Source organism: Rhipicephalus microplus, chromosome 8 (genome assembly GCF_043290135.1).
Source record: "Rhipicephalus microplus isolate Deutch F79 chromosome 8, USDA_Rmic, whole genome shotgun sequence".
Lineage (NCBI taxonomy): Eukaryota > Metazoa > Arthropoda > Arachnida > Ixodida > Ixodidae > Rhipicephalus > Rhipicephalus microplus.
Genome location: NC_134707.1, coordinates 7,216,166 through 7,230,883, shown reverse-complemented (window position 1 = coordinate 7,230,883; position 14,718 = coordinate 7,216,166). Strand labels below are relative to the sequence as shown.

The following is a 14,718-nucleotide window of genomic DNA, read 5'->3' as shown; positions in this document are numbered from 1 at the left end:
TCTCCACTCTTTTCATTTCCATTGATTTTTTTCGCTTTCTCCCTCTTTCTTGCTTTTTCCATTTTTCCTTTTGCTCACATTCTATTTTCTGCCTGATTTCTCTTTTTTTTGCTATTTTCTACGTGTTCTTGCCTGTGTTATGCCAAGCGACAACAGCATACGACAGCACGGGCCTTTAAAGTGCTCCACAGCTAATGTCACCAAGGCACTCAAAGAACAAGAAGAAGAAGATTTCTCTTTGGTGTGAGCTCTCACTAAATAGGCTATAGATGCCCATGCTATATGGGGTTTCACCTGCATTGCGCCAAAATTTGACAGTATACGATGGCAGCATAAGATGACACCATATGAAAACCAAGGCCCCTAAATTGCTCTGCCCTTTTAGGAACCCTGAATCAGTTTTCTGATGTTTTGTCAGCATTTAGGCTAGAGCATCATCAAACCATTCACACCAGAAATTTAGTGACACACTTTGTACCAAGGCTGCTACAAACAAATTATACCACCACTGCCTGGCCTCCTCAACTCATCAGGCACACTGACACCGCTGGTGTTAGCAGAGCTCTCATGAGCGCCCTCAGCGTTTTGAGCTTTTACCAGTCAAGACCTCCGAAATCGCACGCCCACAGGTGTCTCGCAGTATCGGAGGACATCACATTCTGCACCCGGCAGCACATACGCTATCTGGTAACAGAGACAACAATGGCGAAGTGGTTCGTATCTGCTCTGGCAGGTGCCGCCACCCTACCAGCCAATCTCACTTCCGCGCATTCTAGAGCCCATGACAGCCAATCTGATCAGAAGCCATGGTGACGTGGCTGCTGATTTGCTCTGCCCTAGTCAAGCGACCAGTGCTTGGCACTTTGTGAATGTGTGTTGACAATGCGTTTGGCAGAGTAGCAAGAACATAAAGCTTTAAAGCATTGTAATAAATTGCACAGCTTATGCAAAGAGCTCAAATCGGTCTCTAAATCCCCCTTGGGACTGTCTACCAGCCCAATGTGCTTGTACAAAATCACCAAAGCCATCTCAGGATCCCTTACTTATCAGTGTATTCTCTATTCTCAAGCAAAAGGTGACACTCATTAGTCAGTTACACGTGACGGTCTACGTGAGAGATACCTGGTCCCTCTCTTCACTCTTGTGTTAGTATTTTCACATTGGGCTGTTTTAACAGGAATAGCTACCAACTAGCTTAGCTATTGGTTACACTAAAGTGTTAATTACCACCACTTCTCTATTTATAAGAAGAAAGTGCATTAACCCATTGATATACATTACTCATTCATTTTGTTTATCTATCCACAATGTAGTAGGTCAAAGGCTCCACAAATACCCAATCCAACGAGTTGGGTGATCGCCCTATAAGGGTGGAAGATGCTGCAGCGTCGAGTTTAGGCCAGACTCAGAAATGTATTTCTGGGTCTCACAGTAGGCAATACTTTTGAGACTTCTGGAGGAAAGAAAGATACAACTTCCTGAGAGCTACTAACCACAGTCCATTTCGGCCGAGCGCATTCAGTTTCTCGAAAAAGCGATGGGCCGTGACATTTGCTGTTGACCATGTTCAATGCACCAAACCAGCCAGCACATTCCCAACTAAGAAGGAAGTGGATGAAATTACCGAAACAGGAACTTGTCCACTTTGTACATGCATATGAATATGTCCCGAATATTTGCGGAGGATTCAAGGAATGCGTACTGGCCTTCACAGGTGCATTAGACGCGCGGCCGCATTAAACCTAATGCGATGGCTTATGCAATCAGAATATTTGCCAGGTTTCCAAGACTTATGCTCAAAAGTGGACGTCTAGGCACTGAGTTCGTTGCATCAATGGGCATTCCAGCTCTTTCATTAGTGTTGAGAGCTGTGAAAGATTCTCAACATCAAAATTATGTTGTGCAAGACCTGCAAACAGGCGGATTGATCGCCAAACTCCAGCAAATGAGCTGCAGCCCAAATGGACAGTCTCCTATGAAGACAAGTCAAAGATAAATTCCCAGCACAATGTATTGCACTTTACACCGTGCGACTCAGCCATAAAAAATTAAAAGGGGGGCCACACCGGAAGTTGTTGATTTGTGGACACTAGGAGCGCACGCTGTCGTGAACTTCCAATTTTTTTTAATGAGCTGCAGCCCAAATGGACAGTCTCCTATGAAGACAAGTCAAAGATAAATTCCCAGCACAATGTATTGCACTTTACACCGTGCGACTCAGCCATAAAAAATTAAAAGGGGGGCCACACCGGAAGTTGTTGATTTGTGGACACTAGGAGCGCACGCTGTCGTGAACTTCCAATTTTTTTTTCTCATGAGCTAAGAAAAAGGAAAAAAAAAACATGAGGTTGATGGAAATAGTGACATGAACTTGAGGAGGTAGCAGCTTCACAGGATATGGCCCTATAGGCATGCACTCTTTTATTTTTTTCTCTATTGTTGAAGCGCATTCAGGTCTTTTAATTAAAACCCAAAATAAAAACTCCATAATGTCAAAATGACACTGAAAAGGAAGATCAACAAAGAGGGCGTGTGGCTGGCTGAGATCCCAAAAATCAGCAGTGGCTGAAATGGAGAGTTCATTACATAGACACAACGAGAAGAGCTCCCCTGATGAAGTGATGTATTTTAGATTCCCTGGTCGGGTTAAAATGAAAGACATACAGCGGCGCGATCACTCTTGTGAATTCAGTGGCGGCACTATCAGCGCGAGCAAAACCAGGCGGCGGCGCACAGCTCTAGTCTGAAGAGATCACTAGACCAGTTTGATATAATACCAATTCTTTAGACCTCTGGCAACGCACTTCACTGCATTACACCACTCCAATGCTTTGGTTAGTATGTGGGGTTTAACGTGCCACAACCACCATATGATTATGAGAGACGCCGTAGCAAAGGGCTCCGGATATTTAGACAACCTGAGATCCTTTTAACGTGCACCCAAATCTGAGCACACGGGCCTACAGCATTTCCGCCTCCATCGAAAATGGAGCCACCGCAGCCGAGATTCGATCCTGCGACCTGGAGGTCAGCAGCCGCATACTTTAGCCAGTAGACCACTGCGGCGGGCTGCTGTGAACCTTGCTAAATCAAATTCTCCTGAAGCACACATGGAGAACTGAGACCCCAGTTGCAGATGCGATTTATGTATTTACGCATGAAATTCGATCCATTCTTTTTTGCAAAGCCTGTATCCCCCATGTGATTTAACTGCGTGCCCAGCAACATCTCTTGAAACGGTGCCATTCAGTTCGCAGGCACAAATGTCTTTCATGAAAAGACAGGCAAATGCAGCATGATTGATAGATATGTGGGGATCAACGTCCCAAAACCACCATATGATTATGAGAGACGCCGTAGTGGAGGGCTCCAGAAATTTCGACCACCTGGGGTTCTTTAATGTGCACCCAAAGGGCAAATGCAGCACTACTACACTAAAGTCTTGCTACAACAAACCCGGATATAACAAATATCGGTTGTAACTAAGCAACTGAAAAGTACTGTTGCATTAGACATAGTGGTAGAAAAATATATCTTTATAACAAATTTTAAATATAGCAAACTTTTTTTGAAGAAGATGCAAATTCATGATAGTAACAAGGTTTGAGATTATAAGGAGAGACAAGCTTGCAGGAGTTAAGTGTTCGGTGCACTAAATGTGGTGGCTAGTCTTAGTATCGCAATCCTATTTGTTGCTATCACATTCGCGGCATTGCCTTTGTGGAGAAACTGGCTTTTCTCAGCTACGGTAACACAACCAGCATGGGATCACAGCATACCGCAGCTTTGTAAAGAATAAAGTTGAGCTGTGATGATGACGTATGAATGAAGCTCGAGTAAGTTTGAAATGTCCACACAGTCTTTGAAGCAGCCAAGCAAGTGAACGGATGAATGAATTCTACTGAAGTATCAATCATTGGAATATACTTTAAATTAGGCACATGGAAGAGCACACGATACACTGATACAAGTGACTTTTTTGGCACGCTGTTAAAACATAATATAAACCAAAAGTACATTAGATGAGCGCAGAGAAGAGCCTTGAAAGACCTCAGACAACATAAAAAAAAGTCTTACGGATGCCTCAAAGAAGTACTTATGTCCCACATCCAATAAAGGAAGTCGTGTGGATGTCCCGTAGGCTTCAGCGAACGGATGTCCATTATATATTACAGACGATGACGTGAATGGATGGATGCATGCGTGAGATCTGCCTGCATCCACTCATTTATGTCCCTTTATGGGATGTTTAATGAACATGGTATATATAATCTCGTGTGGTTTCAATTAATCTACTAACTGATATTTTAACATGTATATGCACGTTGCTTCATGAATTAGTATACATTTTCAGCGATCATTTTTTAACGCACGTGTACATATATATAGGACTTGCGTAACCCTTCATAAATACACACATAATAATTAAGCAGGTGAGAACACATAATGAAGCAGTGTTTTCAAGATTTGGAAAATAACAAGCAAACAAGGCAACATAACCACTGAACATGTTATAGGCCTACAGTCACGTGGAAAAGCAGGAGTGCATTGCATCGCTGGAAGAGTACATTGAGGGGTATTAAAAACATGTAAAGAAATGCAAGACTTTCAAAGAGACAGTTCTTTCTACTAACTAGCATACATCCTCCAAATGCTGTATGTACTGGTAATTACTGAATACAGTGGAATGTACAACATCCAAATATAATCCCATTATGATCCCAAGATGTCCTATGTGCAGGATTTCCCGAGGATCTCGTTTTTTGTCTCATTCTGGAGCCTTCATTGAGGTGTCCGGGAATTCTTTGGGACATCCTTAGAAGTTCCCACATATCCTAAGCAGCTCATCCTAGGGGAATCCAAAGGATGGCTCTGTGTTGTCTGGGAGTACAAGTAAAATAAGTGAAAGAGCCGAATACCTGTCCACATAATTTCTATGCATCTTTTGTGACGCGTTTGAACTCTTGCAATGAACAAACAAGAAGCAAAAAGCACAATTAGCTAATAATGTAAAAAGAAAGTGATTTGTGGCAAACCTGAGCTCATTTGCAGTATCACAAGCATCTGTTTTCTCCTTGGTGAGCTGTTCCAAAGCTTCTTCCAGCTCCTAGTGGTTTCCCACAAAAGTTGACAAGGTTATTGTAGTATGTGTTATCACAGATGTTTGGTAGTCCAGGTATTGCACAAAATAAGAATGCAGACTCAGAAATGTTGACTGCTTTTAAAAATGTAGCAAGACTCAACAAGTGTTTTGAAGTTGTTCAGCATCAAAGCTTGCTACAGCATGCAGAAAGGTTTGTGGCACCTTGAAAACACAAACATCACTGGCTCCATAGACAATCTACTGCTATTACAGTTTTAATCAAAGCACTGCGGCTGCAACAGTCACACGTGCTCGCATGCAAGCGATTAGCCAAAGCGCAGTCAATGCATGAGGAATGAAACTTTTGTGGAGTGCCAAGCTTAGCTCAATTGTTTAAATAATTGAGCATAAACAGTGAAACATGTATCAATATTGCATTTTATGGCTAGACTTCTAAATGTCCCACATCAGCTTGCGAACATGCTAGAACAAAACGTTATGATAAGAACTAGGTGAGGTGCTGAGAATTCATTTTGCACAAAGTGGAAGTAGACAAAGATGTCAGATCATGTCACAATGACAACTGGCCTTCTAATCTGTGTGCTTGGCCTATATATAAAATTCACAATAAACATTATCAGGCTGAGTACGAGTGGCTGATATGCTCAGCTATCATACAAAAATGTTTTTTAAATAAATACTAGGTTATACGTTTAAAAACAAAAAAAAAGCCACAAGGGCATGAAACGGGTATCTTCTGTTCAACTGTACTGAAAAAAATTTTGCCTCCATACATCAGTTTTCGAGGGAGAGAGACAGCCACACATTGAGAGGCTTAATTTTTATTCCATACTGGCTTGAAAAACACAAATTTTGAAGTTGAGATCATTAGTGTTCTCAATGATGGATTTTGGCCGATTCCTCCTGGAATGAGCTATGGCCACATAAGCACTGTCTCTGCTCCTTTTGATCAAAGCTGGGCAGTAATCAGCACAACACGTATATTCAAGTGACAAGCTTATTATACACCCATGGCTGCTACAATACAGACACTCAAGTTATATGAGGATTTCCCTTAGGCCCGTATTCCCAAACCATCCTCAAATTTCACTATTGGTTGTAAGCCTCTGTTTTACTTGATGCACAAAGCAGGCCAGTATTCATGAACCAATCTTCTTGTGATCTTTTACATTGTTATTAACTTTCATGCCTTTCTAACACAAGTAGAGGGTACGGAAACTTGAGGGATACTCGTGTAAAGGCCCAGGCTGATTTGTGAAAACAGGCCATAGCTGCAGGCGCACAGTAAATGAGACATCTATAGCCCATATCACCAGATCACGGCTGTGATCTCCCGTCTCGCATACCACTCAACGAGTTTGCAGCCGTTTCATAATCACAAGTTTTTCAAGCAGGTGACTCAGCTGATCAACATCTACCTTCAGCTTCTTTTCCAACTCGGAAGCATGAGTCTCCTTCTCAAGCAGCAGCCAAGCAGCTCTCTCCCGTTCTTCCACTGGAATTGCTTCCGCCTGGGCTAGGGCTTCCCTGGTGACACACAAGCAGGTCAGCGCACACCGATATGCCATCGACACAAGCATGGGCTCACCAGCACAAATATTCAAGCACACCATCATGCAGGCCTTTGCCACAGCTACTTAGATTGCCATGCCAACCATAGAATTTCCTGAAATTAGCTAAAGTAGATTCTGGCGCTGTGATTGTTTAGCGAACATGGGAGTAATGGGAAGTACACGAATTCGCTAAGTCTTCATGCTTGCGGGCTTCGAACGCACTTGTTGCTTTGTTTATTGCAGTGTTTTGGTTCCGTTTCGAATAAAGGAACAAACCATTTTGAACCTCACGACCAGATTTGGATTGGTAAGCCTAAAAGGCGAAGGTGGTGAAGCGTAACTGATGCCGAGGCAAAGCAGCGCATATTGATGAGAACAGACAGATACAAGGAAAGATAGAGACACAGTGTGTGTTCGTTCTCATTGATACATGCCGCTTTCACCTTTGCATGAACAACCAACTAGCTCGAAATGTGTTATTCCGTAACTGATAAACTATTGCAGAATGTTGTTTCATGACAAAGCATCATCAAGCCACGTGAAGACAACCAGAGCCAAAAGTGCAAAAATTAGACAAATCCGTGTTTTAGCCACCATTCCCATGCTCACTGAAGTGCAATGCACTGCAGCTTTTATAGACACTAGCGCCAGAGTTCACTCTACTGTACTAATATAGGTAACATCTGAGCATGCAATGAGGTTATTTTTAATAAGCAATAGCGCAGCTGCAGCTTATAGAAGGTTTCGCTTGTCGGACCTAAATGTGCCATGAACCACCCCTTGTGTTTGATGATAAAACGCGTGTGGCAGACGGCAGGCGATGCGGTCATGCTGTGAACAGCTCAGCCAAATTTTAATCAAATGCAACAAGAAGTGTTCAGAAGGGTGTCTTGTTGGGAGAGTTGGTAATAATCCATTGTTAAATGTAGCACAAAAGACACAAAAAAGGGGAGCACAAAAGGAGTGTTCACGAGCAAGGCACAAAGATGCCACTTCCTAAAAGGCCCTCTCTTCAATACAAAACCCACATTCATGCAGTTCAGATGATGATGATGATATATGGTGTTTTTGGCGCAAGGGCCATTTGACAGCCAAAGAGCGCCAGTTCATGAGACAGGAATGTGGACAATGGTTGTGATTAGCGGCTGTATAAGGGCCATAAAATTCCTCGCAGTAAAGCGGGTAAAAACATACAAGTAATAAAATCATGACTATGCCGTGAAAGGTGTGCATGGTGTGAATAGGTGACAAAAGTTGGTGATAATGAAAAACGATGGTGGACATGTATGGCATTAGCACAAGTACCTCACCGGTTCATACCCTTGCGTGCAAGGGCCGTGAGGCAAGTGCTTTCCTGTGTAGCCACCGCAGCAAAAACCTCCCTGGAGAGGTCGTGCTACGGGATGCCCGGGTATATGATATGAAAATTGCGAATTTCTTTTACAAACGCTAACAATGATTTATGACTAAAAAGCGGTTCCCTACCAACGAACATTGCAGGGTGTAAAGGTATATGTTGTCGGTAGGGTAATGGAAAATGCTGTTTTCTTATAGTTTCTAAGTGTTTACACTGGATTAACACGTGAAGGACGGTTAATGGTTCACCACATTTGTCACACAATGGTGGATCGCCACCAGACAAAAGATATGTGTGTGTCGTGTATATGTGTCCTATCCTGAGTCTCGTTAGTATAACCTCTGTATGACGGGATTTTGATACCGGCAGCCAATGACCAAGGTGTGGCTTGATAATGTGTAGTTTGTTTTGTGTGTGTGTATCCCACTTGCTCTGCCAGTAGTTCCTGATGTTTCGTTTGAGAGACGGCTTAAGATCAAGGGCCGGGATTAATATGGGTGTAGGGCCAGTGCTTTTGTGGACAGATGCAGCAAGCTGATCCGCCCTCACATTGCCTTGGATCTCACGGTGCCCTGGCACCCAGCACACTACAACATGTTGTTTTAGTGTGTAGAGTGCGCACAAAATGGAGTAAAGTGAGACAAGGACCGGGTTTTTTTGTTTTTTAGGACTGTGCAGAGCCGTTACCACACTGAGGGAGTCTGTATAAATTACTGCTTTTTGTATTTGTAGTTGTTTGATGTGTTTAGCTGCCACAAGTATCGCGTAGGCTTCTGCTGTGAAGATACTTGTGCTTGGATGTAGAGGGCCAGCATCCGAAAAGGATGGGCCGACAGCAGCGTAGGACACAGAGGAGTTGGACTTGGAAGCATCTGTAAAGAACTCAGGACGTGTGTATTTGTGTTGAAGTTCCAGGAAGTATGTTCGGATATGGGCAATAGGTGCATGTTTTGTAACTTCTAGAAAGGACACATCGCAGTCTATGGTCTGCCATTGCCACGGTGGCGGATATGCTACAGGAGCCATTAAACTGTGTTCTAGTGAGACTCCAGTTTCCTCGGCTAGACTTTTCAGGCGAATCAGTGAAAGAAGATGACATAGAAATTTGCCATCGCGTGACTGCTAAGGATGCATCTTGCCCTCATATTGTTGTGCAGTTCAACAACCGGTCTAAGCGAGACGCAGTTCTGGAAAAGGCGAAAAAGTTGCGCTTAACGACAGCTGATATTGGTTTCCCAGGAAAGACATTTGTCTACGTCAATGAACACCTATGCTCACAGTTAAAAAAACTACTGGGACAAACTGTAGCGCGCAAGAAGGAAGCCGAATGGCGATTTGCCTGGACGAAAGGCGGCAAAATTTTTGCGCGAAAGGATGAGAAGTCGAGGGTGCTTCAGATAACTACTGAGAGCGATCTCGAAAAGATCGTTTAAATTTGTTGAGCTTCATCCTTTAGCAAAAAAGCTAGAAGAAAAACAGGGCAAAAAGAAAATGGCTGCAGACTGCTTAACGCCACACCAGTTGAGCCTATTGGTATCTGGTAGAAAACACCACATTTCCTACCTTCATATAAATGCGCAATCAGCCAGAAACAAGGCAGATGAGATAGCAATACTGCTTGAATCGTTTGAGTTCTCCTTTGACGTCATCATGGTTACTGAAACCTGGTATCGCCATGAATCCGACGTTCTTCGTATACCTAGCTATGCCACGTATTTCTTGAACCGCAGTGATAAATTAGGTGGTGGTGTTATGCTCCTGGTCAAAGATGTGTTTGAGTGTGAAATACTCGAGGCTTTTTCTGTGGTTACTGACGATTACGAGATTATGACTGTAAAATGTTCTTCGGGTATTTTTTCTGTGGTATACCGCCCCCCCAAATGTAACATGTGCAACTTTTTTACGTTTTTAGACACTTTCCTGTCGTGGGTCAATGAAAATGGTTACAATCTTACTATCGGGGGTGACCTAAACATTGATATGCTAACTTCCAGCCCCCAACGTCTTGAACTTTGCAATATCATGGAATCAAACGCATTTAAAAATGTTATAAAACACCCCACTCGATTTCATGCCCAATCCTGCACACTTATCGACGTCATTATAACAAATAGCACAAGTGCACCTCTTTGCTCGGGTGTCCTTAAGACACATATTAGCGACCATTTGCCTGTTTACTCAATTTTAAGTCAAAAGAAGCTTCAACTTAGGGATGCAAAGCCACCGCCTACCCCATTCCGGTACATATGTCCTAGCACAATTGATATGTTCGCTGCATATATATCCAAGATAAAATGGGACGCTGTTTTCCGTGAAACTGATGCAGACACAGCGTATAATGTTTTCATCGAACGTTTTAGTGAAGCCTACAACAAGTGCTTTCCGCTCAAAGCAAAACGCAGACCACGCAAGGCAAGAAAGCCTTGGATTACTTCGGAATGCCTTCAAGCTATAAAAGTAAAAAATGCACTTTACCAGAAATTTCTAATATCTAGAGACAAAGAAGACTTGAAGACATTTAGAAAACATAGAAATACTACAAACTCCTTATTAAGGAAAAGCAAACTTGAATATTTTAGCAACCTTTTCAGCCCTGAAAAAACCAAAACGTCCGAAGCCATCTGGAAAAAGTTAAACATGTTGCTCCACCCACACTCGGATGATAGCACATACCCGACTAAACTCATTGTAGACAACCGCGTTCTAACTGGTGATGACCTTGCTGAAGCTTTCAATAAATTCTTTACCTCTATTGGAGAGAGCTCACACGACAATAATTTTGCGCGATTCATGGGTTCGCAAGTAGGCGAAAGTGCATTTCTATTTCCAGTGACTACACAAGAGGTTACGGCAGATTTCATGTCACTAAAGAATAGCAGGTGTTGTGACGTAGACGGCCTGGAAATCCGTCCAGTTAAGCATGTTATTCATGTCATATCTCCTATTTTAGAATACATCATTAACTTAATCTTCTCATTGGGCACGTTTCCTAGTCGTCTTCAGATAGCCAAAGTTTCTATTATTTTCAAAGGTGGTGACAAAAATAGCATGACCAATTACAGACCAATTTCTATTTTACCTGTATTTTCTAAAGTAATTGAAAAGTTGTTACATAAACGAATAGTGTCATTCTTAACCAAGCACCACATTATGACGCCTTTTCAATTTGGTTTCACAAAGCAGCGCTCAACAGAAACTGCCCTACTAATGCAAAAAGAAATCATACTCGATGCATTTGAAAAGGAAATATATACACTTGGAATTTTTGTAGATTTCTCAAAAGCATTTGACAGAATCAACCACATTACATTAATTAAAAAACTAGAACACTACGGTTTTCGGGGGAACTTTATAAGTGTCATAAAAACCTATTTGAAATACCGACAGCAAAAAGTAGATATAAATGGCTACGCATCTAGTTTTAAAAAACTGTCACATGGCGTGCCCCAAGGAAGTATTCTGGGTCCCCTGCTTTTTAATCTGTATGTGAACGACTTGACAAACATCGATAACAATACAACATTTATTATTTATGCAGATGATACCAGCTTATTTTTTAAAGACTGCGATTTGCATAAACTAGTTGACAAAGCAAATAGTGTCTTGAAACTGCTGCACATTTGGAGCATAAGAAATTCGCTAATTATAAACACCTCAAAAACAAAATCTGTGCTCTTTCGTCCAATAAATAAGCCCGTAAACTGCGATTTATCATTAGTGATTGGCTCAGAATCTATAAGGATTGAACCGATAGTGAAAACTCTGGGAGTTTTTTTCCACGAAAACATGCTATGGAAGGATCAGGCTGAGTTTGTCCATGCTAAACTTTCTCGTACTGTAGGTATCTTATCGCGCTTACGTTTTCTCTTGCCACAAAAAATTAAACTCTTACTATATAATTCGCTATTTTTATCTACATTAAGCTATTGCTATCTAGTATGGGGCACCACATCGGAAAAGAACTTAGGCCGAATATATAGATTACAGAAAAAGGCTGTGCGCATAATTACAGGTGTTCCTCGCGATGAACATTCCAAACCCATTTTCGAAGCCCTTAATTTACAACCAATGCCTGAGATATACAATACAATTTTAATGAAGCGATATCGTACTTCCTTAAAGAATCACGACTCTTTTCTTACTGATTTAGCGCGTTTGACACCCTATACCTGCCCCTATAGCACACGAGCTACCGATGACTGGAAAATTCCTTACACACGTACTAACTATGGTCGCCAGATGATGAGCTACTTACTGCCACTAACCTTAAACAGTTTCTTACAATAAACCATTTATACTGCTCCGTTCTGTAAATGTTTTTCAACGTGTTAATAAAATGCAAATCGGCATGACCTTGAAGTACATGTTTTGATATTGTATAATAACTGATGATCTCATGCTGCTGTTGCTGTTGCTATGTTGTCAAATGGTGCGAAAGCCTTCGTCAAGCCTTAATGGCTTTTTGCTTTCGCCCCACAGCATCACTGTTGTGACTTTTGTAATGTCTCCTGTGATGTCGGAATAAACTGAATTGAATTGAATTGAATTGAACTGAGAAGGGCTGCCTCATCGAAGGCCTGTTTTGAAACAGAAATGAGCTCGACAAATCATTAATAGTAGAGTATGAGGGGTGCTTTTTATCTGCTTTCACCTTAAGGAAATAAACAAAAGACATATAAGTTCTCTGCAGATGAAGCGACCACTCATTTGACTCAACATAAAGGCTTTCTACGGGGCTGGTGCGAAAAGCACCCGTAGAAAGGCGGATGCCCAAATGGTGTACGGGGTCCAGCATCTTCAACGCACTTTGAGTAGCAGACTGGTAGACAACGGCCCCATAATCTAAGCGGGTGCGAATGAGACTTCTATAGAGGTTCATGAGGCATTGCCTATCACTACCCCATATAGTACGTGACAACACTTTTATAACATTCATGGCTTTTGAACATTTTGTTTTTAAATACTTGATATACGGTACGAAGGTCAACTTGTTGTCCAAGATTAAGCCTAAGAATTTATGCTCGGCTTTGACGGACAGACGTTGCCCGTTCAGTCGAATGTCAGGTTCCGAGTGTATGCCTCTCTTTCGAGAGAACAAGACACACGTGCTTTTTTGTGGGTTAAGTCGAAATCCGTTTTCATCTGCCCATTTGGAGACCTTATTTAAACCCGGCTGAACCTGCCGCTCACACATGGCCAAGTTGCATGACTTGAAGCCAAGCTGAACGTCGTCGACATATGTACAATAGAACATATTGCGGGGAATGGACAAGTGCAAAGAATTCATTTTAATAATAAAAAGTGTGCAACTAAGCACACCACCTTGTGGCACGCCTGTTTCCTGGACAAATGTTTGGGAGAGCACACTGCCCAGACGGACACGGAATGTCCGGTTTGACAGGTAACTTTCGATTATATGAAACATTCTTCCGCACACACCAAGGTGAGACAGGTCTCTTAGAATTCCGTAACGCCATGTAGTATCATAAGCCTTTTCGATATCGAGGAACACAGAGAGGAAATATTGTTTATGGACGAACGCGTCTCTGATCTGTGCCTCGATACGAATAAGGTGGTCTGTGGTGGATCTACTTTCTCGAAACCCGCACTGAAATGGGTCGAGCAAATTATTTGTTTCAAGAAAATGTACAAGTCGGCAGTTTATCATTTTTTCGAAGACTTTGCACAAGCAGCTTGTAAGTGCTATAGGCCTATAACTCGAGGGTAAAGAAGGGTCCTTGCCCTCTTTCAAAATGGGAATAACAATAGCCTCTTTCCAGGAGGTAGGAATAGTGCCAGAAGACCAAATAGCATTGTACAAACAAAGTAAGGTTTTTCGGGTTTCGTTTGGTAGGTTTTTTAACATTTCATACATCACACGGTCAGAACCTGGGGCAGAAGTACTGCAGGAGTTTAGAGATGTTTGGAGCTCAGCTAGATTGAAAGCTTGGTTATATGCCTCGTATCTAGTGGATTTGTGTTCGAGTTTCTGCTTTTCTATTCTTGTTCTGTATTTTTGGAAAGTGTCAGTATAGTGGGACGAGCTGGATACCCGTTCGAAGTGTGCACCGAGGAAGTTTGCCTGATCTTCCAAGGTATCACCCTGAGTGTTTACGAGTGGAAGTGTGTATACTTGTTTTCCTGCTATCCTACCGACCATGTTCCAGACTTTAGCCTCCTGTGTGAATGAATTAACCCCCGATAAAAACTTCTGCCAGCTTTCTCTTCTGGCCTGCCGACGCGTTCTCCTGCCTTGAGACTTTATTTTCTTGAAGGTTTCAAGATTTTCGGCTGTCGGTGAGTTCCGAAGCAGCCTCCAAGCTCTGTTTTGCTGTTTGCGCGCGTTTCGGCATTCAGAATTCCACCATGGCACACCTCGTTTTCCAAGGTGTCCATTTGTTTGTGGGATGCATTTTGTTGCAGCATCAATCAAAAACGTTGTGAAGTAGTTCACAGCAACATCAATGTTCAAAGTACAGATGTCATTCCAACCTAGACAAGCGATAGTATGAAACTGTTCCCAGTCGGCTCTGTTTATGAGCCACTTGGGAACACGTGGTGGACACTCAGTTACTGTCATTGTGCTCAAAACTACGGGGAAGTGGTCACTTTCGTACAGATTACTGACGACTTTCCACTGGAGTAGAGGCACAAGAGATGGAGATACTATGCTCAGGTCTATGGAGGAGTAGGTGTTATTAGCG

At 42.3% G+C, this 14,718-nt stretch overlaps 1 protein-coding gene across 5 annotated transcripts in view; it reads right to left on the bottom strand.

Annotated features, from left to right (window-relative positions):
- The window catches only part of LOC119164054 (uncharacterized), a 155,020-nt gene that overhangs the window by 73,109 nt on the left and 67,193 nt on the right, over nt 1–14,718 (bottom strand). For all 5 annotated transcript variants that reach the window (XM_075870900.1, XM_075870899.1, XM_075870903.1 and 2 more), the window contains exons 19-20: nt 6,523–6,631; nt 5,037–5,107 (exon numbers count right to left, since the gene is read on the bottom strand). In XM_075870900.1, the coding sequence (XP_075727015.1) occupies nt 5,037–5,107; nt 6,523–6,631 (180 nt within the window). The remainder of the gene's footprint in view (nt 1–5,036; nt 5,108–6,522; nt 6,632–14,718) is intronic.